This window comes from Thalassophryne amazonica, chromosome 16 (assembly GCF_902500255.1).
Source record: "Thalassophryne amazonica chromosome 16, fThaAma1.1, whole genome shotgun sequence".
In the NCBI taxonomy this organism is placed as follows: Eukaryota; Metazoa; Chordata; class Actinopteri; order Batrachoidiformes; family Batrachoididae; genus Thalassophryne; species Thalassophryne amazonica.
Genome location: NC_047118.1, coordinates 11111546 through 11138605, shown reverse-complemented (window position 1 = coordinate 11138605; position 27060 = coordinate 11111546). Strand labels below are relative to the sequence as shown.

General features: G+C 43.3%; 2 protein-coding genes and 1 long non-coding RNA gene across 7 annotated transcripts in view; 1 reads left to right on the top strand and 2 right to left on the bottom strand.

The window, feature by feature from the left end:
- Window positions 1-5293, bottom strand: part of atp6v0a1a (ATPase H+ transporting V0 subunit a1a) — a 31132-nt gene extending 25839 nt beyond the window's left edge. For 4 of the 5 annotated variants that reach the window (XM_034190348.1, XM_034190351.1, XM_034190352.1 and 1 more), the window contains exon 1: window positions 5181-5283. The gene's annotated coding sequence lies outside the window, so the exon portion shown is untranslated. Of the gene's footprint in view, window positions 1-5159 lie in introns of all 5 variants that reach the window. The other variant, XM_034190349.1, reaches the window with a different exon arrangement.
- A 4704-nt stretch (window positions 5294-9997) lies between these two features.
- The window catches only part of cavin1a (caveolae associated protein 1a), a 46148-nt gene continuing 29085 nt past the window's right edge, over window positions 9998-27060 (top strand). The window contains 1 exon segment of the mRNA XM_034190699.1: window positions 9998-10758. Within this exon segment, the coding sequence (XP_034046590.1) occupies window positions 10258-10758 (501 nt within the window). The 5' untranslated portion in view covers window positions 9998-10257.
- Window positions 10686-25186, bottom strand: LOC117528127. Its single transcript, XR_004565677.1, has 3 exons — window positions 25176-25186; window positions 12980-12989; window positions 10686-10765 (listed from the first exon to the last, which is right to left on the bottom strand). It is a non-coding gene; the product is annotated as an uncharacterized LOC117528127 (long non-coding RNA).

The following is a 27060-nucleotide window of genomic DNA, read 5'->3' as shown; positions in this document are numbered from 1 at the left end:
AGTATGGAGTGAGGGTGTCCCTTCTCAGGGCCATCCAATCTCTGTACTCGCAAAGCGAGAGCTGTGTTCGGGTGCTCGGTAGTAAGTCAGACTTGTTTCCGGTGGAGGTTGGCCTCTGCCAGGGCTGCACCTTGTCACCAATCCTGTTTGTGATATTCATGGACAGGATATCGAGGTGTAGTCGGGTGGAGGAGGGTTTCCGGTTTGGTGGGCTCAGGGTCTCATCACTGCTTTTTGCAGATGATGTGGTGCTGTTGGCTTTATCAGCATGTGACCTGCAGCACTCACTGGATCGGTTTGCAGGCGAGTGTGAAGCGGCTGGGGTGAGAATCAGCACCTCTAAATATGAGGCCATGGTTCTCAGCAGGAAACCGATGGATTGTCTACTCCGGGTAGGGAATGTGGCCTTGCCCCAAGTGAAGGAGTTCAAGTACCTCAGGGTCTTGTTCACGAGTGAGGGGACGATGGAGCGTGAGATTGGCCGCAGAATTGGCGCAGCAGGGGCAGTATTGCATTCGCTCTACTGTACTGTTATGACGAAAAGGGAGCTGACCCAAAAGGCGAACTTCTCGATCTACCGGTGAATCTTCGTTCCTACTCTCACCTATGGTCATGAGTGTTGGGTCATGACTGAAAGAACTAGATCGCGGGTAGAAGTGGCCGAAATGGGCTTCCTCAGGAGGATGGCTGTGTCTCCCTTAGAGATAGGGTGAGAAGTTCGGTCATCCGTGGGGAGCTCGGAGTAGAGTCACTGCTCCTTCGTGTTGAAAGGAGCCAGCTGAGGTGGTTCGGGCATATGGTAAGGATGCCTCCTGGGCACCTCCCAAGGGAGGTGTTCCAGGCACGTCCATCTGGGAGGAGACCCCAGGGAAGACCCAGGACTAGGTGAAGAGATTACATCTCCACAGTGGCCTGGGAATGCCTTGGGATAACCCAGTCAGAAGTGGCCAATGTGGCATGGGAAAGGGAAGTCTCTGGTCCTCTGACGGAGCTGTTGCCCCTGCGACTCGAACCCGGAAAAGTGGTTGAAGATGAGTGAGCAATGAGTGAGTGAAAAATTATCGACACAAATATTCAACACTGTTATGGTTACCCCATCAGTCATTTTTAAAGTTGATTTGCAGCTAAGAATTTAATTTTAAAATGCACTACTTTAGCTCTGACGCAGCTACAGTTATGATTTTCTGGTCTTTAGCAATGTCTCACCCACAGCGCAGCCTGATAGATTACCCTATGGTCACATTTGCTACAAATAAAGGCGGCAAGCAGTTGGTGTTTGTCACTTGATAGGTGCTCACAGGGCATGGCCATGTGGCATTAATGTACCCAACATGTAATGACAGGACAGAAAATGAAGGACAGAAAAACCCGCCACACTTACTATGAGTTTTTCCCTTCATGCTTGATCGTTTAACGTAACCAAAGTGCTTGATTTGTTTCAGTCCAACGTCTTTCACAGTGATATTCCTGTGTCGCTAGTTAGCATGCCAACATCTCCATAAGATGTCCTGGAAATCACTTCAGAGGTATAATCTTGTTACAAAAATGCTGTTTTTAGATTTAGAAGTGTTTATTTTTCACAAATTTTTAGAAGAAAAAAAATGCTATCCATATTACATTTATACAGAAGTACAGCTGTTTCTGAGAGTTTTCTGCAAACTTGGTTTATTATGTTTGAGCGAGCAGCCAGTTGATGTTACACTGCTTCTGACTCTGATTGGCAGCTGCCGTGTCATATTACTCAGCATTACCATAAAATAGACTTCTCCACTCGATCGTTATGGCTTGTAATACCCGCTGATTGAAAATTAATGGCAAGTTATTGCTTTGCCTCTGTTGTTTGTAGCTCATATGACCTCACGAGTTCACCCCATCATTGCTGAAGGTTACTACTGTCCCACAAACTGGCATTCTTGAATTCAGGTTCCAATAAGCCTTTGCGCACGTGTGTGTGTGTGTGTGTGTGTGTGTGTGTGTAGGGGGGGGTCCCCACATTATCATAGCATTGCACAGAGATTCATTTCCTCGTAGGTATTGGGAAATAAGGACCTTCTGGAACAGGAATATCGGTGGCACATAATCTTGGACTGATTCGTCGTGGGGTCTGATTTAAAAAAATTTAATAAAAACAAAAATCTATATAAACACTAAAGTTTGAATGTCTTCAGTGACTGCATTTCACACTGGTTTGCATTTTTTTTTTCCCCGTGTGTGATCGTTGTTTACAACAGGCGGGTTAAACTGATCATGGGACCCTGACAGATACCATGGGTTTCCACGGACTTTACCCCATTGCACTCTGGTGGTCACTTTTTGACTGATGAAAACATCGCTGAACTCTGTACAAATACATGTAATTTGGTGCTTTTCAAAGGGGCCAGACTCATGAATGAAGTCAATTTAAAGTACAATGGTTCATTTTAAGTTCAGCTTGTTGTATAAATCTCACTGTTCCAGGCAATGACAGCTATCAGCTGGCTGTTAGAAGCAAGTTCAGAGACAAAACCAAACCAGCTGATTTCAACAGTACAGCCCGAGCTTGTTTTCATTGGTTCGCCAGTCACGGAAGTACAAATTCTCGCCTTCAGATTCGCTACTTCGCCGGAAGTGACATGTACTCGCATCATCCCATTGAAGAAGGTACGTTTATTCACTTTCATAATATAGGGACGAGAAAATCTCCCAATCGAGGCCTGCATGCGCATTCCATCGATGCGTATTTATTGTTGTGCGTAGTGTGCAGAGGATTCCCCACAAAGATTGCTTTTTTCCACTGTCTTGTGGGGTATTTCCCATGGAATTCCTTGTAATGACATAGGCAGGAAGTTCCACTTTGACCTCATTTTTGTCCGGTTCAATTCTGCCGTTTCTTTCATGTATGAGGTCTGTCAATAAAGTATAGGTCCTTTTTATTTTTTTCAAAAACTATATGGATTTCATTCATATGTTTTTACGTCAGACATGCTTGAACCCTCGTGCGCATACGTGAGTTTTTCCACGCCTGTCGGTGACGTCATTCACCTGTGAGCACTCCTTGTGGGAGGAGTCGTCCAGCCCCTCGTCGGAATTCCTTTGTCTGAGAAGTTGCTGAGAGACTGGCGCTTTGTTTGATCAAAATTTTTTCTAAACCTGTGAGACACATCGAAGTGGACACGGTTCGAAAAATTAAGCTGGTTTTCAGTGAAAATTTTAACGGCTGATGAGAGATTTTGAGGTGATACTGTCGCTTTAAGGACTTCCCACGGTGCGAGACGTCACTCAGCGCTCTCAGCCGCCGTCGTCAGCCTGTTCAAGCTGAAAACCTCCACATTTCAGGCTCTATTGATCCAGGTCGTCGTGAGAGAACAGAGAAGTTTCAGAAGAAGTCGGTTTCAGCATTTTATCCGGATATTCCACTGTTAAAGGAGATTTTTTTAATGAAAGACGTGCGGACGGGTCCGCGCGTCGGCTCGCAGCCGCCGCGACGCTCCGCCACAGGAAAAACACCTCTGTTGGAAGCCTTAAGGACAAGTTGGAACATGTCCTGCTGTTAAACAATTTCTCATATACTCACTCCACTGAAAGGCATCAAAAGCCGCCTGGATTTTACAAATGGTTATCAACACGGAGGTGTTTTTCCTGTGCCGCCGCACCGCGTCGGCTGCGTCCCGATGCGCGGACCCGTCCGCACGTCTTTCATTAAAAAAATCTCCTTTAACAGTGGAATATCCGGATAAAATGCTGAAACCGACTTCTTCTGAAACTTCTCTGTTCTCTCACGACGTCCTGGATCAATAGAGCCTGAAATGTGGAGGTTTTCAGCTTGAACAGGCTAACGACGGTGGCTGAGAGCGCTGAGCGACGTCTCGCACCGTGGGAAGTCCTTAAAGCGACAGTATCACCTCAAAATCTCTCATCAGCCGTTAAAATTTTCACTGAAAACCAGCTTAATTTTTCGAACCGTGTCCACTTCGATGTGTCTCACAGGTTTAGAAAAAATTTTGATCAAACAACGCGCCAGTCTCTCAGCAACTTCTCAGACAAAGGAATTCCGACGAGGGGCTGGACGACTCCTCCCACAAGGAGTGCTCACAGGCGAATGACGTCACCGACAGGCGTGGAAAAACTCACGCATGCGCACGAGGGTTCAAGCATGTCTGACGTAAAAACATATGAATGAAATCCATATAGTTTTTGAAAAAAATAAAAAGGACCTATACTTTATTGACAGCCCTCGTACTTCGTTCGTGCTGAAAATTTTGCTCAAAATTACCAAGCGTAAATACCACGATCACCTTTACAGCAATCATTCAAAGGTAAGTAGCCCTAAAATATAATATTTTGTCGACATAATGATGAAGTTTGACTATCCGATATTGATAACATGGTTTTTGAGAACGCGAAAATGACCATCCGTAACTGATCGATAGGAAAAAATATAAAGATTTTTTTAGACTAAAATTACCATAACTTCCTTATTTCTTAACCAATCTTGACAATCTTGGTGTCAATTTCTTTGTTTTTTCATGCTCTATCAATTGCACCTGTAAAAAGAGCAATTTATGGACTTTCATTTTCTTTTGTGTCCCTACATAATAATGCTACCTGTACATCTTGTGTGAAGATTATGTTGAAAGGTTCTGTGAATTATAGCTGCTGTAAAGCATTTTTGTGTTAAGAGTTTTTCGTAACTCTAAATCCTGACACCTTTTCGACCTTTTTCTTACTGCAGGAAAATATGGGTTTCACTATCAGTTATTATTCTCCTACATCAGTAACGATATCGGCTGATTAAGCTGCAAGTCGAACAGAAGCTGTGTCACCTGTTAAGTGTCATCTAATGACTCCTAACAATCCACGCAAAACCGATTTAACATCACGTTTAAGATACTATGTACTGTGTTTTAGCCGGTTAGCGTCAGGTTTTAAAAAAAAAAAATGTTGCTACGCTAAAACTGACGAGCACACTAAGCGCAGCTACTAGCTGCAATTTTATCTTTCACTTATATGAACACATAGTTAATTCAACCGACCAGTCAGGGCGGTTTATCTATAAACTGTGTGTTAAGTCGGTGTCAGGCGCACCTGCTCTTCAATAATTAGCTACGCTAATGACGCTAGCTGGCTCAAGATAAATACTCGATAAATACTAGTTTTGAAATGGCGTTTCTCACGGTTACCTTAGAGATTACTGTCTATACCTTTTCTTCTGGGAAAGTCTTCTTTCTTTAACGTTTTATGTGCTACTGCTGCTGACGTCCTCTTTTTGGGAGTGATAAAGAAGAAGCTTTAAGCCACACACAAAAGAGAGAAGTGACCCGGACGAGAACCTGCAGAAGTTCACGACGCCATTTTTGTAGTCCTTCATCTTTTTAGCGATGGAATTTATAGCAAACCTTAGATTTTGAATTTTGTGGCATAAAAATAATTTGTTGAAAATAATATATTAATTTATTTGGTTGTTTTATTTGTTTATTTGATTTTTTACAAAAAATGCTAATTAGCAAATGTTAAAACTGCATAAAATACATTTTCCGACTATTAATATGGACGCTGTCATTTGCATCCTAGGTTGTGACTGGACAGTTGAAATTTGTGAAGTGGCAAATCATGTTCATCCATTAATGTGATACTCTCATATTTCAGAATTGCCCCTTTAGGAAAGAACTGTGGAAAAAGTACTATATCACCAAAGTTTGTATATAGGAGGTACATGGGCGGTGATGGTTTAGTGGTTGTCTTGCGTTTGAGACCAGAGGATCCTTGGTTCAAACCCCAGCCTGACTGGGCAACGTACTAAATCCCCAAATTGCCCCCGGTGTGTAGTGAGCGCCTTGCATGGCAGCACCCTGGCATCAGTGTGTAAGTGTGAATGGGTGAATGTGAGGCATCATTGTAAAGTGCTTTGAGCTTCTGATTCAGATGGAAACGTGCTATGAAAATGCAATCTACTTACCATAATAGTGATTGTTAAACATCCCAGGAGATATACTGTAAGCATATAACATTACATTTTTGAGTTAGTTGTGGATTTAAATTCTACCTTCTAATTATGAATGTATCATATTATGCAAATTCTTGTACATAATTTAGTTGCAGCAAGTGAGTAATTGAAGTAATGTTGTCTTGCAGCTCAAACCAGTGGCTATTCTTCAGTGACCTCTGCCATCAACAGGCTGACGTGGTTATGCATGACAGCCCTCTAACCACAACTGCATCGATAAATGTTCTGAGTTTTCTTCTGCTCTCACAAGCCAGCATGCTGTTCTGCAAATAAATGCATCTTTGTGTATTGTTTTGGGGTGCTTTCAAATGAAATGCAAACATAATTATCAAGGAACAGTGCCATCTGCTGGAGATCTTCAAAATTACAGTAGTACTACAAAACGTGTGTGTGTGTCTGTGTGGGGGGTTAAATGCCATGGAAACAAATTAGATCAGTTTCTCTAATCATGATACATATCATTTTATGTGTCCGCCTCATATTGTGTCACAGTTACTGTTACACCAACTGTTGTGTTGTGTTGGCATCCTGATCCACTGTGTACACGCCAGCCCCTAAGAAGGATTTAGCAATGCCACAAATACCCTTCAAGCTAGCTAATATTATGCGCCGATCAGAACTCGCGGAAGTTCTGAGATTCCGACCTCTAGCTCAGGGAAATTTACTTCAAGGCTGCGAAGAAACTTGAGCAAATTGAGCTACCTGAGGTACCCGATGACGTCACTGCGATGGCGGCCCCCTTTGCGATTGGAGACACAACATTGTTGAAAATACATCTTTTAATGACTTTTTAACAAGACATTACTGCTATACATTAACATTTTATGCACAATTAAGTTACCCGCATCACACATCAGCAAAAATGTCTTTGCCAATTTCATTTAGCTCAAAAGATAACGTTAGCCTAGCTCTACTGTGATATAGGCTAGCTACTGTAGTTCATGACTCAATTTACTGAGGTAATCTCATAACACACTTTTTTGTAGGAGTTTTTTTTAACGTTGGATCTTTGCAAATGTCCAAGGGTTCTGAACGCAACATTATTTAACACTTTGTTAGCTGATAAGGTAGGCAATTTTACTAACTTGAACTTTTTAATACTTTGAAATAAAAGTATTTCTTGTCCATGTTCAGAGGCCAAAAAGCCTCAAAACATAATTAGAAATTTAAAGATTACTGTTAATATTTTGTGTGAAAATCCTTTCCAGTCAATGTCGAACTCATGGACACCATCAAATGTTGAGTTTCCTCCCTTGAGGTCTTTACTGCAGTCTTTTTCAGTTGCTGCTTGTTTGTGAGGATAACGATGCCTCCACCATGTTTGACAGTTAATAAAGGATTATGAACAGAGTGCAAGGTCTGTACGGGAAAATATTAGACCAAGGTCTTGACAGTACAAACCGAGGGAGCGAGGTTAATAATTTGTTTATTATATGGCTGTTCGGAGCTGTGTTTTCATCTTGTTGGTCTTCATTTTGCATGTCCACTTCAAGCTTGTTGGCAGTTAATTCCTTCAAACTTGTCACAGTAATAATACGTATTTGCTTGACGAATGGTCCTCTTCGTCACTCATAATTTCTTTGTTTGCTTTTTCTCTTGTTTTATTTCACGCTGTGAAAATTATAAACAAAGTTGCAAATCCGATACGCAATCCAGACCGATTGTCATGGGAACAGTATGATGTGGGAAAATATCAGACTGGAAATCAGCCAATCAGAGTGTGCGTATTGTCTTAGCCATATAGCAATGTGGTATATTTCACATAATGATACATTCCTGACCTTCTTAGTACTCTTCATGTTATTTTCATGCAAAATAAACAACTTTAATTTGCACTGAAAAAAAAGTCTGTTGGATTTACTTGATTTAAATATGTACACTGGTTGAACATGTTCAGAAGCTGTCCAAATAACATAATTTTGTTATGTTTCTACTTGAGATACATAAGACAATTTCACCAATGTCACTATTTTGAAGTGTGTCAACAACTTAGGGCATTCAATTTGATGGGAGTAAGAGCCAACAATAAGGTCCACCTGTCCATGAAAAAAGATCCACCCCTCTTGTATCCCACAGTCATAATTGCCCACAGTCATAATTGTTATCATAAGGTTATAAAAAGCTCTTGAGAATGGAACACAGATAGCAACATTCACCATGGCAACAGGAGAAAAAAGGCTTGAGACATCTGTCCTTGCCCAGTATAGTTGTAATCCTCAAATACACCTTGCAGTGCACGTGCAACTATATATATTTATATAACAGCTGAGTGGACCCTTGTCATTTGATTGGTGCTTTGTATGTCACATGACATGGATTATTCGTTCCATTTACCGTGCAAATTTAGTTCCATACATTTTGTACCATTGCACACTGCGAACTCCACCCACACACATACTAGTGGGGGCGGCTCTTAGCTAAACATGGCAGAGTTTGTTTTGCTGACAGATGACGATTTGAATGAATTCTTCTAACACACACACACACACACACACATATAAACAAATCCACTACACCATAAGCTGTCTGGAGGCATGAAGAGCTGTTAGGACAAAAACCTGAGCAAATATCTGACATGAATTTTCATTGGACTGAGGAAGTACACAAAGTTTTTTTTTGTTTTTTTTTGTAAGTATCACAGACTGCATTGTCAGAATTTTTTTTTTTTTTTCCAAGAACTGAACTCCTATTTAAAGTTTGTGTTGGACTGTTAAGCAGCAGTGACACAAACCAAAATGTAAGACCCTTTTCTGTTGTTTATGAATTATACTAATTCAATTTAATTTTTTCCGCAAATCTGAATGGTTAATCGTGTGAGATTTGAGATCATATAATATCAGGGTAACGGTGGTAAAATATTTAACCATTTCATATTTGGATGTATTACTCCGTGCCCTGACCGGTGTTCTGATGAGATGTCATTCCTGTCGAATGTCATTCCTGTCATCCACGCAACTGCGCCTGCGCATGCATGCGTAATATTGTCGGGATGTGGAACTGACGATTTATGCGACGAGACACCCAGTTCAACAGAACACCAGCTGCGTGTGTTGCTAGCTGTTAGCGCTGTTAGCTGAGAGTGAGAGAAAGTCAAGTACTGCGCCCCTGAAATGGGTGAATTTAAGCTACCATACGAAGGTATCGATGTGGATTCTGGTACAGAATTACCTTTTCACATGTGATGGATTTGATGGATTTTCACATTTGATGGATTACTCCGTGCCCTGACCGCTGTTGGAGCGATGCTGCCTTATGGTAAGCTTCCCCGACTGAATTACCTACAGAAAAATAAACACTGCAAACGATGGAATTGAATTACAATGAGAATATCTCTTTTACCAGCTCCGCTAACACGTCACCTGTAAAGCTCAATTTGCGACCGTATAACCAGCATGAACATCCGCAAATCATCAAACACAACAGGGTTATTCCCTAAATGTAATATCAAATGACAAGGATCTATTTTAGCCATTATATAAAACAAATAATGTTTTTACATTCTTTCAATGGACTAAATATTTCATGAGGTGAAAAATGGAATGTTTCATTTTTCACCTCATGAAATATTTGTTCCATTGAACTCATAAACATTCATTATTTGTACAATATAGAGTTAAGATAAATGAACATTATTTAGATAGCTGGAACTCCTCAATCCTTTGGGAGAGCAAAACTGTCCAAGTGGCGTCTGACTACCCTCTGACGGAGATTTCTGCAGCGTATTCATGCTTCTGCATGTATCAACTGGCTCTTCCAAAAAACTTTGGATGAACTTGCTATTTGAAACCAAAAATCCAGACTTTTCTTCAGCTCTGAGATTAACTTCCCTGCCCCCCCGTGCTGATGTTAACTCGTTTCATGGTGATGTCCATCAGCTTTCTCCACTAATGGCTTCATAGGAGGTGGGGTCTGAGAGTCGGAAATATCCTGTGCTTGGGAAAGGACTGGGGAGGAGCCCCGGTGGTGAGTGAGAGTGAGGGGCGGAGGCTGGATGTAGGCAGGGAAAAGTTTTTGACTGGGAGATCTTGCAGGGAGCAGAGGCATTTGAGACAGGGCACGCATATCTCAGCTGTGAGAGGCCCCACTCCCCCTGGCTGGCTGCGGTTGGCATTCCAGAGCAGAGGCACAAAGGGTGTAAGGTGAAAGAAGAGTAAAGTCAACGTGGAAGAGGTGAAGAAAGTTGTAAGACAAGAAAAGGGACTGAGAACTGACATTTGTGCAGCATCAGTCGTGTGTTTTCAAGTGCAAGAGGTTCGTGTTTGAAGTTGGCAGCCATGGCGAATACAGGTGTCAAGCCAGAGCATGTGGCTCTAGCAGCAGGTTCTTATGATGATGAAGAAGTAGCCCTAGTGGGCGCCGCTGCCGAGCCGGCGGTAGATGATGACGACCCTGCCGAGGAGGTGGACCTCGTGCTGGCCCCTGGCTCTGGGGGCAAGAACGAAGCACAGATAAATGGCGTCATGGTTCTGTCATTGCTCGACAAGATTATCGGGGTGGTGGACCAGATCCAGCAGACCCAGACTGGGCTGGAGGCACGGCAGGAGGCCATGGAGAAGTCAGTGTCGAGCATCCAGGGGGAGCTGGCTAAACTGACCAAGAACCACACCGGCACTACCAACACCGTGAACAAAATGCTGGAAAAGGTGCGTAAGGTCAGCGTTAACGTCAAGACGGTGCGGAACAACTTAGAGAAGCAGGCAGTCCAGATCAAGAAGCTGGAGGGCAACGAAAACGAGCTGCTCAAGAGGCGCAACTTCAAAGTCCTCATCTACCAGGTGAACACTGAGGCATGCAGAGTGCGCTTGTTCTATTGATTGATTGATTGATTGATTTCCAAGCTGGACAAATAGCATGATTCCATCTTAGCTTGAAGTTCTGGTGATCTTCAGTGCATAAAAACAACATGATTGTGACCTTTAACTTGAATAACGCAAAATTACAAAATTGCATGCTGTTGCATTAATCACACTGCAAAGGAAAGCAACGGGGATGTTCTCCTTCCATTTCAGCCTGTCCTCTGCTTGCATAATCTTCCAGCTACTTCACAATTACTACACAATTTTCTATGTAGTTTTGCACCTCCAGGTTTTATTTTTACCTTCTGGTTGCCATGTCAATGCTGTTGCACATAGTGATTTTTTCCCCCCATAGGTGCCCTAATCAGTTCTATGATCTTCTTTTCCTTCACAGACTTTCAGTATTTTCTGGACTCGGCATAGTGTTCAGCAACGCCATATAGATCATATTTGTTCAAAATGTTTGCATAATTATCGTAAAGCCAGATGGGAGATACAACATTGCATTTCTGTCCTTGCATGCATCTGTGCGTCTGTCGGTCACAGTTTCTTGTGTCCTTGATAACTTCAATGTAATATATCAGATATTCAGCAAAATTGAACCTGACACCTCAAATGAGGGTATCTCAAACAAAGTCAAATTTAAAGTTGATCAGGTTTTACCAAAACCCTTTAAGTACCTCTCACATTACTGAACAGAGTATTATCTACCAAAGTGATCAAGCTAACTTGAGTCCCCTGGTACAAATTGTTGGCAGGGTGCACACGTGTGCCTTGTTCTTTTCAGGCATTGACAGTGGAATGGTGGAGGATGTGTCAAATGCACCTGAAAAGCTCTAGGAATATGAGACCAACATTCTGACACCATCTCACCAGAGAGAGACTTCATGTCAGTCGAGCAAAATACTGTACACCACAGATATCAAAGGAGTGGCTTCAAAGCTGCATCATGTTGACCAAAGCCTTACCTTTGGGGTTTCTGTGATATAGTCGACCCAATACTTCCTAAAATTGCCCATTGAAGCTGCAATTAGAATAAAGATCATAGACTGGTCTCCACTTACTGACAGCTGTTGTACAGTTATTGACACTTAAGTGATTTCCACATCGACCTACGTAAGAGAAGCTTATTAGTTTCCTGTAATGCGACAATTAAAACTGTAAATAAGATAGTAATCTTGTCTATGCCACATGATTTTGCAGGTACTTTGTGAAACTATATTAAAAAGGGGGCGTGAGTAAGAACCGGAGGTCTTTAACACTGGCATGTGGGTCCAAGGGGGAAAGAACCAACACCCTAGTTCTCTAGCACTCCAAACACAGATAGGTGGAGAGTGGGTGCCGTGCACAGTGATGACTCTATAGGCTCTTTTTTCTAGGTGGGGCTTGGTGGAAGCGTGATTATTTAGTGGCAAGGTGACAGAATTTAAACATTAATTCCATGTCCCTATGATAAACCCGTTACATTCACAGGATTACATAACCGGTGTGCAAACCTGCAGCTGTGTATCAATAGCTCAAGAGTGTGAATGTGGTCATGACCTTTTGCATGTAACGGTCACGGTATTCTTTCCCTTGGGTCAGCATAGGGCTTTATAGCAGGGTGGCATAGCAAAACAATTGTTCATTTTGTGATCAAAGCATGGAATTTGGCACACATATTCTAAATTAACTAATGTTTACTTTCAGATATGGAGCCATCCTGGAGCTGATAGGGGTCAATAAAGAATTACACAGGGGTCAAAATTTAAAAATGCTCCAATCATGTTGAAAACTATACCACATTATTTGTCTGATCATAATGATTCCAAAAAGGTATAGTTTGGACTATCTATGACTGAATGTTTTGGAGTTATGGGGTAAAAATGGCAAAAATGGTGACAAAGATGTTTCAGTTTGTACAGGGGTTAAAATTTAAAGTTGCTCCAATTTTGGTATAAGGTGATGCAAATTATTGGTTGAAATAAAAGGATTAATAAATGGAATAGCTCTGAATGCGCTGAATAATTGGCCTCCAAAGTAAAGGTCAAACAAGGTCGACGTCTGTTGGATTCTATGACGTGTGACATATGTAACATGACATGATAACTAAGCATGACACACGGTGCAAACTATTCCTTTTTAAAATGTTATTAACCAATAATTTGCATCATTTTATACAAAAATGGGAGCAACTTTAACTTTTGACCCCTTTACAAACTGAAACTGACCTGTCACCATTTTTGCCATTTTTACCTCATAACTCCATGGAATTCAGTCATAGATAGTCCAAACTATACCTTTTTGGAATCATTCTGATCAGACAAATAATGTGGTATATTTTCCAACATGATTGGAGCATTTTTATATTTTGACCCCTGTGTAATTCTTTATTGACCCCTGTAGCTCATTAGAGGTCAGCTCCAGGATGGCTCCATATCTGAAAATCAACATTAGTCAATTTAGAATATGTGCGCCAAATTCCATGCTTTTATCACAAAATGAACAATTTCTATGGAAATCTTTTGCTAAGCTGCACCATTATTATGAGTATAGGGAACACGACATGTAAGTTTCTACCGGAGAGAAACATCACACAGGTTGAATTGGTTATAAGGGTGTATAAGCACAGACTATTGCTGGTCATTTGAGACACAGTGAGCAGGTCTTAATTTAGCAGCACATACTGTAATGTCTGGTTGATATAACTGTAGCTTTCAGAAAGTATGGCAGCACCACTACTTTGTCACAAAGTTCTCATGCTCTGTCTTTCGATCAAATGACAGCATGTTGGGAATTGTCTTTTCCTTTATGTGCATCTATCACAAAACCAACTATTCTTCCTGCACTTTTGCACGTACGGTGACACATATGCTTTTCTTCTGTTACTTTAGTTTGGCAATTCATCACTGCTGCTTGCACATGTACATTGTCTGCAATAAAGATATGTGCCTCTACCACATATAGACTGCTTTTCCAACACTTCTACTTGCACCTGTGCAATGTGCCCAATACAAGTGCAGGTCTTGGGCATATGCAGACTATGGACTCTATGGAAAAAGCACCAGTTTGTCTAGTACTGGCCTGCACTTCTACCACATGCAGGATATTTTCCTGGCACATGGACATGTGTTCATTACAGGTCTGTATCTGCACCAGAGACAGGTAATTTTTCCAGAACTTTCACTTGCACATGCACATTGTGTCCAGTAGGTGCAGACCTTTACCACATTCAGACGTTTTTTTGTGTGTATGGAAATTCTGCTTGCACACGTGCAGTGTATCCAATACAGACCAGTACCTCAACCACATTCAGGCTGTTTTTCTGCCACTCCCATTTACAAACGCACATTGTGCCTGATATCAGTCTGGACCTCGACTATATACAACTATATTTCCAATGCTTCTTTTTGCATGTGCACATTCCATCACTTGCAAGTTTTGACCTGAATACATACAAGCTATTTTTTACAGCACTTCTCCTTGCACCTGCGCAGTGTGCCCAGTGTGAGTTTGGCTCTTTAGAATGTACAGACTAAACCTGGTGCTTCCACGTGCACATGCACAGTGTGTCTAATATATGCCTGCACCTCAATCACGTGCAGGCTATTTTTCTAGCATGTCCACTTGAACATGTTTCCAGCACAGGTCTGAATCTGCAACACACACAGGTAGTTTTTTCAGACCTTCCACTTGCACATATACATTATGTCCACTTTAGGTCCAAAGTTTATCCAATACAAATCCAGACCTCTGCCACTTTTTCAGTCATTTTCACTAACACATGCACATTGTGTCAGAAGAGCTGTTAACAGCTATTCTTCTGGCATTTAATCTTGCATGTGCACATTCTGACCAATATAGGCCACCACTTCCGCTTGATCATACAGAGTGCTTCCATCACAGGTCTGGATCTGCATCCTTATGCAGTTCATTTTCCAGCACTTCCACTTGCACATGCATATTGTATCCACTACAGGTCCAGATCTCTACCACATACCGACTATTTTTCTGGCTCTTGTGTTTGCACATGCGCTGTGTATAGAATACAGAGCTAGGCTGCTATCACATTCAGGCTATTTTTTACTGGCATTTCTGCTTGCACATGCACAGGTATCCATTACAGGTTTTGACTCGTCTCATATGCAGACTACACTCAAAAAATGGCCCTTTGGATTAACTCAGTTCAATTATGTGCAGGATTTCCATTTAATAAATATATGTGGTCCCAACTCCATTAAATTACATTATCTTGCATGGACGTGTTTTATTTGAGTTGGGGCTACATATATTTATTAGATGGAATCCAATCCAATGAGTGAGTTTTTTGAGTGTATCGCACAAACAAATGACTCACTGGATGAACTCAATTCAATTATTGGCAGGATTTCCATATAATAAATATACTGTATGTAGTCCCAACTAAATTAAATTATCTTGGATGGATGTGCTTTATTTGAGTTGGGACTACATATATTTATTAGATGGAATCCAATCCAGTGAGTCAGTTTTTTGAGTTTATCACTCAAATAAACAACTCATTGGATGAACTCAATTCAGTTATGTTCAGTATTTCCATCTAATAAATATATGTAGTTCCAACTAAATTAAATTATCTTGCATGGATGTGCTTTATTTGACTTGGGGCTGCATATATTTATTAAATGGAAATCCTGCACATAACTGAATTGAGTTCACCCAATGCATCAGTGTTTTTGAGTGTATTCTTCCTGTTTTCTGATTGCACATGTGCAGTCCAATACAGATCTGGATCTCTACCAGATGTTCTTCGAGTTGCCAGACCCAATACACAAGGTTGTCGTTCCAGCCTTGACATTGCAGTTGATATTGACTGCTACTTTAACACTAAACCTAACTAACCACCCCATAAGCTTAGCCTACGCTGGCACAGGAGCTGAGACATGCAGGTAACTAGTTATCTGTGAAAATAGATACTGTGCATATAAATAGTACAGACACATAACTGGATGGAAGCCAAATCCTACACACATTTCACATAAATTATGTTTCAGTGACAGGTAGGCTTGGAAATTAAACACTGCAAGAATACGACAGTCTGCCTCGAGGAGGATAATGTGGAGTTGATCTTCAAACCTCTGTTTTTTCCAATCCCCCTCAAGGGATGTACACTTTGGTACAGCTTACGCCATAGGCATCTAGCAGAAATTTAATCACAGGCCTTAATAAGTTACCGCAGCAAAGCAGGTGCTTCTCGCTGTTTGTGACAGTACATGATCCCTCTGATATAGCATGCAACTGTCTGCAAGGCATACCTAACAGAAGTGCACAGTTTGCAGGTGTGCAGCTTGTTTTAAGAAATTGTGCCATTTTATAATTCTAATGATTTTTTTAACAAATATGTGCATTTACAGTGTTTTTACACCGACACAGTTACCATGCATTTTGCATTTGTTATTGTTCAATAAAATTTAATTATTCTGCTTTGACTCCTCAGACATCTTGGTCATACTCCATGAGATAAAATGAAGTAGAATTATTTCTGCCTTGTATCCTGGCAAAAGTCCACATCATGTTTTGCAGACATTGTCTTCAGTGTAACTTGGACTGTTTCTTGTGATGTTTCTTGTGACTGTTTCAAAATATTTGTAGACTAGAACCTGTAGCTCCAGTGTTATTTATCTGTGTTATTCTGCCTCAGTTTATTACCAAATAAGGCTGCATTGCAAACTAACACTGGCTCTCCATCAGGCGTTACCGCTGTCAGCTGCCTGTGTTAAAGGGGTCGTTTTATGCAAAAAACATTTTTTATAGTTCAATGTGTTTGGGGTTGCATAAAGAAGCTGCCTAAATTTAGGCCTGAAATGGCTCATTTTAGGCTTATGTCACACTCACAGCTGATGTGGGTGTTGCATTGCATTACATACATATTAGTTGTTGCCCTGCCCTTTTAGTGGAAGTATGGTGAGTACGAGCCAAGTGGTACATTTCGATGGCCTCACATGAAGCCCTGCCAGAAGAAGAAAAATTTGCAGTTCCTTGTCTGGCCACTTGGGGCTGGCTCCAAAACAAAGCACATTCTCATAGAAGTCTGTGTTAAAATGTCCAACTTTAGAGCAGAAATAAACAAGTTTACAGCCTGGTACAAAAAAAAAACCCAACTGTTTTGACCCCTGTTGGTAGTCTCTCCCTCAAAGACATTTAAGCCATAAAGTTCTGTAAAATTAGGGGCGTGGCCACTTTGAGTAACAGCGGCCCTGTGTCTTTGCCTCTCATAGCATCTTCAGCTCAGAGGTCACTCGATGCAGCTGCTAGCTATTTTCGTGGCTGTGTCTGTTTCATTTGGAGTAATTTAATATAAACACCTGGAATATTAAGAGTTGTTGTGTGTTGAAATGTCTTAACAGATCTTCCAAGACATCCCTGCTGCAGTGTTCATGCTGAATGAAACTGTCATCTTATTTAATATTGTATGCTAAAAGTGTTAGCACTTTTAGCATACAATATGTGTTTTTTTAATGAATACGTTGCTGGTTACAAAGCAGCAAAGATGGACTTATGTTGATCTTAAAGTACAATAATTTGATTTGAAAGCCACATTAGTCAGCACCTGAGGTTACCTCACTTTTTTGGCTAAAATAGCTCTGAGTCTGTGTGCATTTTACAGATGCTATATGGCAAATTTTATTTTTATCAGCTACATCAGGACTCTCCGTTTAAATAGTTTGAAGTAATGATTCATAATCTGGTATATAATGTTTTTTTTAAAGATAGTGTTGATCAGAGTATGATATGCTCTTTAAATAGAATAAGCATAAGTCGAGTGTATGTCTGGTGGTTTCTTGCTAATATTAGCTCAAGTGAACAACGAGACCACAATTTAGGGAATGACCCTGTTGTGTTGCTAGCGCGTTGCCGGTAAAACTCCATTTGCAACCGTAAATTCCAACATGAACATCCACAAATCATCAGACACAACAGGGTTATTCCCATTCTAATCCAATTCTATCATTTGTACGGTTTGTTTTTCTGTAAGTAATTCGGTCGGCGAAGCTTACCATAGCAATAGTGTCTTCACGCCAAACTTAAAATTCCGTAACCAGACCCACAGATTTCTCCATCTCGTCAGCTGCATTGAGTTAAATTCAAGGTAAATCCATCAATCAATCCAGTTAAATCCATTAAATCCACGCATTTCGGCATCATCGTCGCTGCACTAGACAGCGCCATTATCAACACCTGCGCAGCAACGCAGTCAGGGCGCGGAGTTATACATCAAATTATTAATTATTTATTAATAATTTATTAATTATTTATTGATGATGAACTAAGTTGGAAAACTCACATAAATTATGTTAAATCTAAAATTTCAAAAGTTATTGCGGTTCCGTATAAAGCACAATATTTCCTCTCCCAGCATTTGTTGGTCATGCTGTATCATTCATTACTTGTCCCATACATGACCTATTGCATTGAGGTTTGGGGAAACACTTATAAAACAAAAACAAATCCAATATTTCTGTTACAAAAGAAACCTATAAGAGTTATAAGTAAAAAATCATGTCATGAACCAACGAACCCATTCTTTGCTTGTTTTCATATTTTGAAATTTCAGGATTTGGTTGATTATTTTATGATACAGACCATGTATAAAGTTAAAAATAAAATCTTGCCTCAACATGTTCAGGAGTTGTTTAAAATGAGAGTCCTGTTATCATCTGCGAGGAACACTGATATTCGATAGAAGAAAAATTTGAACTACTGTTAAAAGTCATGGTGTTTCTGTAAAAAGTGTTAAAATCTGGAATAATTGTTCTGATAGAATTAAATTATCTGGTACATTAGCTGGTTTTAAAAGAATTTATAAAAACAACAACATTTCTTACTATAGTACACAAAATTAGGTGAACTGACTTTTGTTTATCTGTACATTGTACTATTGATTGTTTTACTGATTGGTACTTGTTATGAGTGTACTTAAATGTGTATAGTAACTGGTGAAAGGGGTGGGCGTTTATAAGCGTTTGTTCAGCCCACACCCTTTCGGCCACATAACTGGGTAATTGTTTATGAGTTGTTGTATTTTCTTTTGTTTTCTTTTGATTTGTTTTGTTACTGACAGATTCTTTAAGTGTGTTTATGTGCATGCTGAATAAAAAACTCATTCATTCTTTCATTCATTCAAATGTGAAACGCTCTAATATTTTGCCACCACCTACTCAATATTTTATGGTCTGAAATCTCACATGAATGAACAATCAGATTTGCGGAACAAATGGAATTGAATTAGAATAAAGTATTAACACATGCAAAAATACTTTAACAGCACTATTTTTGAAGCGTAACCCTGTGTATTTATTGTTGTATTTGTAGTTGTTGCGGGCTTGAAGTAACTTTATTTTTGTCTGTCATGTCACTCTGCGTGTGTCATATAAAGAATAGCAACATCAACATTCATTGTATCACAAAACAATCCTTGATTTGTACTTAACTCTGCATCTGTTGCTAAGTGTCCTGTGTGCATAACAACAGCTGAATGCACCATGGTGATGGAGATATGTGTAGATACTTGACATTATCGGATGAGCATTACAATAGCTGATGGTTAATGAGCCACTGCGTGCTATGGATACGTTTATCTTGCCTAAATATTCCAGCCGGTCCTTGAAAGACTAATTTGTAATGTTTATCCTGTAGTTTTCTGATTGAATCCACACGTCTACAGGGATCAGGTCTGGTCTGGAAGCATACATTAGTGTTGAGAGAACATCCACACCCCTCTCCCTTCCCCCAGGTCTTATTTGGGAACAACCTAGGCAGACTTACAACCAACTCTATCTCCCAAAAGCAGCTATCAGTCTGTCATAGGCAGGTGATACATGGGCAACTCCTTGGTCTTTTGCTGGAGTCATCAAGAATTAGAAGAATGTAGCTCTGAGAGTACTCATTGACTGCAAGCAAGGATATCATCAGTGTTTCTCTGCAAACTATGCTTCTCAAAGTGCTTGATTTGGTTGATCCAGTTGCTTTGTGGGATATTCAAAGAATGTGTAGGTCTTCCAACAAGTTGCTGGACATCATGGGCAGCCTATACACAGGTATTGTGACTGTTGTCAGGAGTGAGTAGCAGAGTTTCCAGTGTCCTCCAAGTGAATTCTGGTGATAGTTAGGAATGTGTTCTTGTTCCTACTCTTTTCAGTTTTTGAATGTACCAGATGTTCGGTAGGGTTTTGCAGTCCAGCAACTTTGCTGATGAGGAAAGTTTTACTGAGCTTGACTTTGTGGACAATGGAAGCTGAGTGTCTGAGTTTGCAATTGTTTTGGACTAAGACTTTCAAAGTTTTCCTGAGCTCTGCCATAATAGTGAAATTGCCAAACAGTCACATTCATACCTCTGGGACCTTGAGAGCGAAAGACACCTGGAGAGGACCATGCATCAGCTGGCTGAAGCAGATAAATGGCATCTTTCAGGATGTGGGGATGGACTAGTGATCTGCCTGGCTCTTTGCTAACTGGAAAGGGGTGGGTGCAGGGGTTCCACAGTGTGGTGCTGCACCCAGGTCCTCAGCATTGAGTCATCTGTGTACAGGTTCATACTGAGGGAAGCATACCACCTGGCTATCATGTTGTAACTGGAGTTCCCTCACAATACATTTAGTACACCTCATGTGACTCTCCCTACTTAACTACTTATTGGACACAAAGTCATTCCAGCAACATTAAGGATTTCCTAGAGAGAAATATTACCAAAGACTTTTAGTCAGCATCTTAGGTCGCTGGTTAGCATCCAGGTCTCACAACCACCAAGTAACTCTGGAACATTTTGACCTTCACACTTCTGTAAAGGTGTTGGCATAGCCATTCATATCTATCCAGTGACCTCATGACTCCATGGGTTTTTCCCAAACATCTATCAACCTCATAGTTTGTCATAAGCATAAGGGGGGGTGATGATCTAGTGGAGGGGAGGTGATGGTCTACTGCAGGGGTGCCAAGTTTGGTCCTCGAGATCTACCTTCCTGACACTCTTAGTTGTCTCCCTGTTCCAACACACCTGAATCCAACTAAGAGTGTCAGGAAGTTAGATCTCGAGGAGCGAAGTTGGGCACCCCTGGTCTAGTGGTTTGGCGTTGGGCTTGAGACCAGAAGATCCTCTGTTCAAATCCCAGCCTGACTGGAAAATCACTAGGGGCTCTTGGGCCACATCCTTAATCCCCTATTGCTCCTGGTGTGTAGTGAACGCCTTGTATGGCATCGGGGGTGAATGTGAAGCATTATTTGTAAAGTGCTTTGAGGGTCTGATGAAGATGGAAAAGCGCTATATAAATGCAGTCAATTTTACCATTTATTTACCATCTATAAGTGATAAGGTTCAACAATTATTGTTGTAGACACCTGTAGAAAAGCAGTTGTGCCTTGAAAAAGTGGCTCATGTGTTTCATAATGCACATTATTTGTTCACTTATGTTAATTTAACCTGTTTATGCAACATGATAGCGCGAGCTCGCCAGACATGCCTAAAATCTGGGTGTGTTTGGGTGAAGCTCAAGGACGGTGATAGCCATGTGGTCAGCACTATCACATTCCCAGTCACAGGCTATCCCACTCTCCCAACCACTCCCAAGCAAAGTGTCTGACCAGTCTGCTAAAAAAAACAAAATAAATAGGTTTTAACTTTGTGCCAGAATATGTAATGTGGCTTGTAACACTTACTCAAAGCTTCCCGGTTTCAGCTCCAGTACAAAGAGGTAGTTAGAAGCACACTGACAAAATCCTGCCAAGCAACAGACGAGTCGCAGAAGCACTTGACCAGCGGCATCAGTTTAGCGCTGTGATTCATCTCATTGGCATTTTGCTCCTTCTATTAGCAGCACGCTAACGTTCCCCCTGCCTCCTGCCTCCTTCTCAGTTTCTCTCACTGTCACTATCAACTTAGCCCATACTACTCCTGCTCAGACCTATAATCCAAAACTAACACCACCACTTGTTCAGTATTTCCTTGCTGCACTCATGCAGTATGTTGTGTGTTCTTCCTGCTAGACTCGCTAACATGTCCCTCACTCCTGGCATGCTCTTCATTTGTTAACTTGCGGAAGGATAGCTGGGAGGTTCCACACTGGTGCATGTCGGCTTTTCCATACGAACAGCCTAAGTTCCATATCAGTGGTGTATGAAATAAAGGCCCGCTATGGCTGTCTTTTTTCAAGATGGCTACTCGTCTGCGGTTTGCTAGCTAAGCGAAATGTGTGGCTTTCAGTACAAAAGCATGTGTGCTGGTTTTGTCTTTTTTATTCTCTTTCACGTAAAACAATGGAAAAGTAATGTAATTTTTGAACAAAATGACTGAAGTTCAGTCATTTTGCTCCTAGAAAACAGTTTATGTTGTAACCTACAATTAGCTTCTACTACATTGTAATAATTACAACAGAATGGTGTTGAGACAAATCACAACAGAATAAAATATGAATGTGACCTTTATCAGTAGCCCTTCTTTTATCTATCTGTCTATCTTATTGAATCAATTAGTTAATTTATTAATACATTTTCAGTGACATATTTCTATTGACACACCAATGAAAAATCAAAAATATTTATCACATATTTTATTCTTAATTTGAAAAGGAGATTTGTAACTTGATCATTCATATGTTTCTTTAATAAAATCTATTTGTTTTGTTTGTTTGTTTTTCTTTTTCTTTGCTTTTTCAAAATCACATAAAATTTTTGTTGGAATGGGAATATGTGGACGTTTCAGATCAGAGTTTCTGTTCACTCAGTGATGGAAGAAAATCAAACACATTTTTTATTAAGAGAAAAAAAAATAAACATTAGTTTTTCAATATATGAAAGCTTTTTGAAATTGAATAAATTCTTTAAAGAATTTTTTTAAAGTGTCTTTTTTGTCAGTAGGCTGGTGATTTTGTTTTGGCACACTGAAGTAGATGATAAAATTAAAGACTTTTTTTTGTGTGTGCAAAACTCCAGGGGGCTTTTAAAGATGTGCACAGGACCACATCCTCAAAAGAAAGGGTCTAATATGTAATTTTCTGTTGTGAAAGTGTTGGAACACGGACCCACAACAGGGGGCGCAAATGAACGGACAATGGAGGAGTCAAATAACACTGTTTTTACTGTTGTGAAACAGGCACAACAAACACAGCCGATTACAATATTGAAATTGAGTCCAATTACAACGGTGTCGTGTGGGCAGGCTCGACGATAGGAGACGTCTGTCCAAGTCGAACCGGAACCAACCCGATTTCCTCTGCCACCGAACCCCGGGAATACTGGAGCCGCCAAGTCCCGAACTCCCAGGTGGCCACTGCCTCCGCTCGTCGGATCCGGTACTGCTGGCAAGGAACAGAAACAGTCAGGTGTGGGTGCGGCTGCACCCAGCAACACGGAGGGTGGAGATTCCACCTCCACCTCTCGTCAACAACAATAACGGAATGTAGGAAGGTGAGTACTTATCCAAAAGTTGTCCAGTAGTCAGCTATCCTACAAACAATCAACAAGAATTACAACTGTAATTAATAGTACGTTTGGGCGGAGATTGTTACCTCTTTGATAGGGCGATATCTCGGCAATGAGGTGGAGATGCCGTCCTGCTGATATACCTCCCTGTTGATTGGAATCAGCTGTCTCAGGTGATGGGTGACAGCTGTCACTCTGGCTGCTTCTGTGAGGCGGCAGCGCCCTCCGGTGCCTGGAGCCCGCACTCCAGGCAGGGCGCCCTCTGGTGGTGGTGGGCCAGCAGTACCTCCTCTTCAGCGGCCCACACAACAGGACCCCCCCCTCAACAGGCGCCTCCTGGCGCACGACCAGGCTTGTCCGGGTGGCGCCGGTAGAAGTCGGCCAGGAGGGCCGGGTCCAGGATGAAGCTCCTCTTCACCCAGGAGCGTTCTTCGGGGCCGTACCCCTCCCAGTCCACCAGATACTGAAAACCCCGGCCCATCCGTCGGACGTCGAGGAGCCGGCGCACAGTCCAAGCCGGCTTGCCGTCGATGATCCAGGCAGGAGGTGGTGCCGGACCCGGAGTGCAGAGGGGTGAGGTGTGATGAGGTTTGATCCTGGAGACGTGGAACACTGGATGAATCCGCAGTGAGGCTTCAGCTTCCGGCCTCACTGCGGCGGGACTGATGACCTTGAGAATCTTGTACGGACCAATGTATCGTTCTTGTAGTTTTGGGGAGTCCACTTGTAGGGGAATGTCCTTGGTGGACAACCACACCTCCTGCCCAGGACGATACGTGGGAGCCGGGGTCCGCCGCCGGTCTGCATGGTTCTTCGCCCTCGTCCGGGCCTTCAACAAAGCAGAACGGGCGGCACGCCACACCCGACGGCACTTCCGTAGGTGGGCCTGGACCGAGGGCACACCGACCTCTCCCTCAACCACCGGAAACAACGGGGGCTGATACCCCAAGCACACCTCAAAAGGGGAGAGGCCAGTGGCGGATGATACTTGACTGTTGTGGGCGTACTCGATCCAGGCCAGGTGGGTACTCCAGGCCATCGGGTGCGCGGCTATCACACAATGTAGGGTCTGCTCCATCTCTTGGTTGGCCCGTTCTGCTTGCCCGTTGGTCTGGGGATGATACCCGGACGAGAGACTGACCGTGGCCCCCAGTTCCCGGCAGAAGCTCCTCCAAACGTGCGAGGAGAACTGGGGGCCATGATCGGAGACGATGTCTGATGGTATCCCATGCAGACGGACGACGTGGTGGACTAGGAGGTCCGCTGTCTCCTGGGCCATTGGTAGCTTCGGGAGGGCCACGAAGTGGGCCGCCTTGGAGAATCGGTCCACTATCGTGAGAATGACGGTGTTTCCCTGGGACGGCGGAAGACCCGTGACAAAATCCAGGCCGATGTGAGACCAGGGGCGATGAGGCACGGGCAGCGGCTGTAGCAAACCCGAGGTCTTGCGGTGGTCAGCCTTGCCCCTGGCGCAGGTGGTACAGGCCTGGATGTAACCCCAGACGTCGGCCTCCAGGGACGCCCACCAGAAGCGCTGCCGGACGACTGCCACGGTTCTTCGCACCCCAGGATGACAGGAGAGCTTAGAACCGTGACAGAAATCCAGGACTGCATTCCTAGCTTCTGGTGGGACGTAGAGTTTGTTCTTCGGTCCGGTTCCGGGGTCCGGGTCTCGTGTCAGGGCCTCCCGGACGGTCTTCTCCACGTCCCAGGTGAGGGCGGCCACGATAGTGGACTCCGGGATGATGGGATCCGGGGGATCCGACGACTCCGTTCTGACTTCATCTTCATGTACCCGGGACAAAGCATCCGATCTTTGGTTTTTGGTCCCGGGACGGTAGGTGATCCGGAAGTCAAAACGGCCGAAGAACAGTGACCAGCGGGCTTGCCTGGGATTCAGCCGCTTGGCGGTCCTGATATACTCGAGGTTCCGGTGGTCAGTGAAAACCGTGAATGGCACGGACGTTCCCTCCAACAGATGTCTCCACTCCTCAAGAGCCTCTTTCACCGCAAGGAGCTCTCGATTGCCGACGTCATAGTTCCGTTCGGCTGGGGTCAACCTGCGGGAAAAATAGGCACACGGGTGAAGGACCTTATCGGTCTTCCCGCTCTGGGACAGCATGGCTCCTATCGCTGAGTCCGAGGCGTCCACTTCAACCACTAACTGGCGACTAGGATCGGGCTGCACCAGAACGGGTGCAGACGAGAAGCGCCGTTTCAACTCCTTAAACGCGGCACCGCAACGATCCGACCAGGTGAAGGGAACTTTTGGTGAGGTCAGGGCTGTCAGGGGGCTAACTACCTGACTATAGCCCTTAATGAACCTCCTGTAGAAATTAGCAAAGCCTAGGAACTGTTGCAACTTCCTACGGCTTGTGGGTTGGGGCCAGTCTCTCACCGCCGCAACCTTGGCCGGATCAGGAGCGACGGAGTTGGAGGAGATGATGAACCCCAGGAAGGACAAAGACGTGCGGTGGAACTCACACTTCTCGCCCTTCACAAACAGCCGGTTCTCCAACAACCGCTGCAGGACCTGACGTACATGCTTGACATGGGTCTCAGGGTCCGGAGAAAAGATGAGTATATCGTCTAGGTATACGAAGACGAACCGGTGCAGGAAATCCCGCAAGACATCGTTAACCAACGCTTGGAAAGTCGCGGGAGCGTTTGTGAGACCGAACGGCATGACCAGGTACTCAAAGTGACCTAATGGAGTGTTGAATGCCGTCTTCCACTCGTCTCCCTTCCGGATCCGAACCAGGTGATACGCATTTCTAAGATCGAGCTTGGTGAAAATTCGGGCTCCATGCAGGGGTGTGAACACCGAATCCAACAGGGGAAACGGGTATCGATTGCGAACCGTGATTTCGTTCAGTCCCCTATAATCAATGCATGGACGAAGTCCGCCGTCTTTTTTACCCACAAAAAAGAAACCTGCACCCATCGGGGAGGTGGAATTCCGGATCAACCAGGCAGCTAACGAGTCCCGGATGTAGGTCTCCATTGATTCGCGCTCAGGCCGTGAGAGGTTGTACAGCCTACTGGACGGGAACTCACTGCCCAGAACCAAATCAATGGCACAATCATACGGGCGGTGGGGGGGAAGAGTGAGAGCCAGATCCTTGCTGAACACGTCGACAAGGTCGTGGTACTCCACCGGCACCGTCCCCAGATTGGGCGGGACTCTGACCTCCTCCCTAGCCTGGGAGCCGGGAGGAACCGAGGAACCTAGACACACCCGATGGCAGGTTTCGCTCCACTGAACCACTACCCCGGACGGCCAATCAATCCGGGGATTGTGCTTCAACATCCAGGGAAATCCTAAAATCACACGGGAGGTGGCCGGAGTCACAAAAAACTCGATCACCTCCCGGTGATTTCCTGACACCACCAGAGTTACGGGTGGTGTCTTATGCGTGATTGGAGGGAGTAGGGAGCCATCTAGTGCTCGAACCTGCACAGGCGAGGTAAGCGCCACCAGAGGGAGCCCTATCTCCCTGGCCCATCTGCTGTCCAACAGATTCCCCTCAGAGCCCGTGTCCACCAGTGCTGGGGCCTTCAGGGTTGATTCCTCATAAAGGATCGTAACTGGGAGTCGTGTAGCAATGTGGATGTGTCCCACGTGAATGTCTCGGCCCACCCCTAGCCCAGTCTCTAGGGGCGGGCGTTGGTGTTTAACCGCTCGGGGCAGTCTCTTACGTGGTGCTCTATCGAGCCACAAACAAAACAAGCTCCGTGGGCCCGCCTCCTCTGTGCATCTGGTGCCCTAAATGTTGCCCTACTCGTGTCCATAGCTTCGTCAGCAGGGGGAGCTGTGGCCCCACGGAGCGCAGGGGCCGTGGAGCGTGG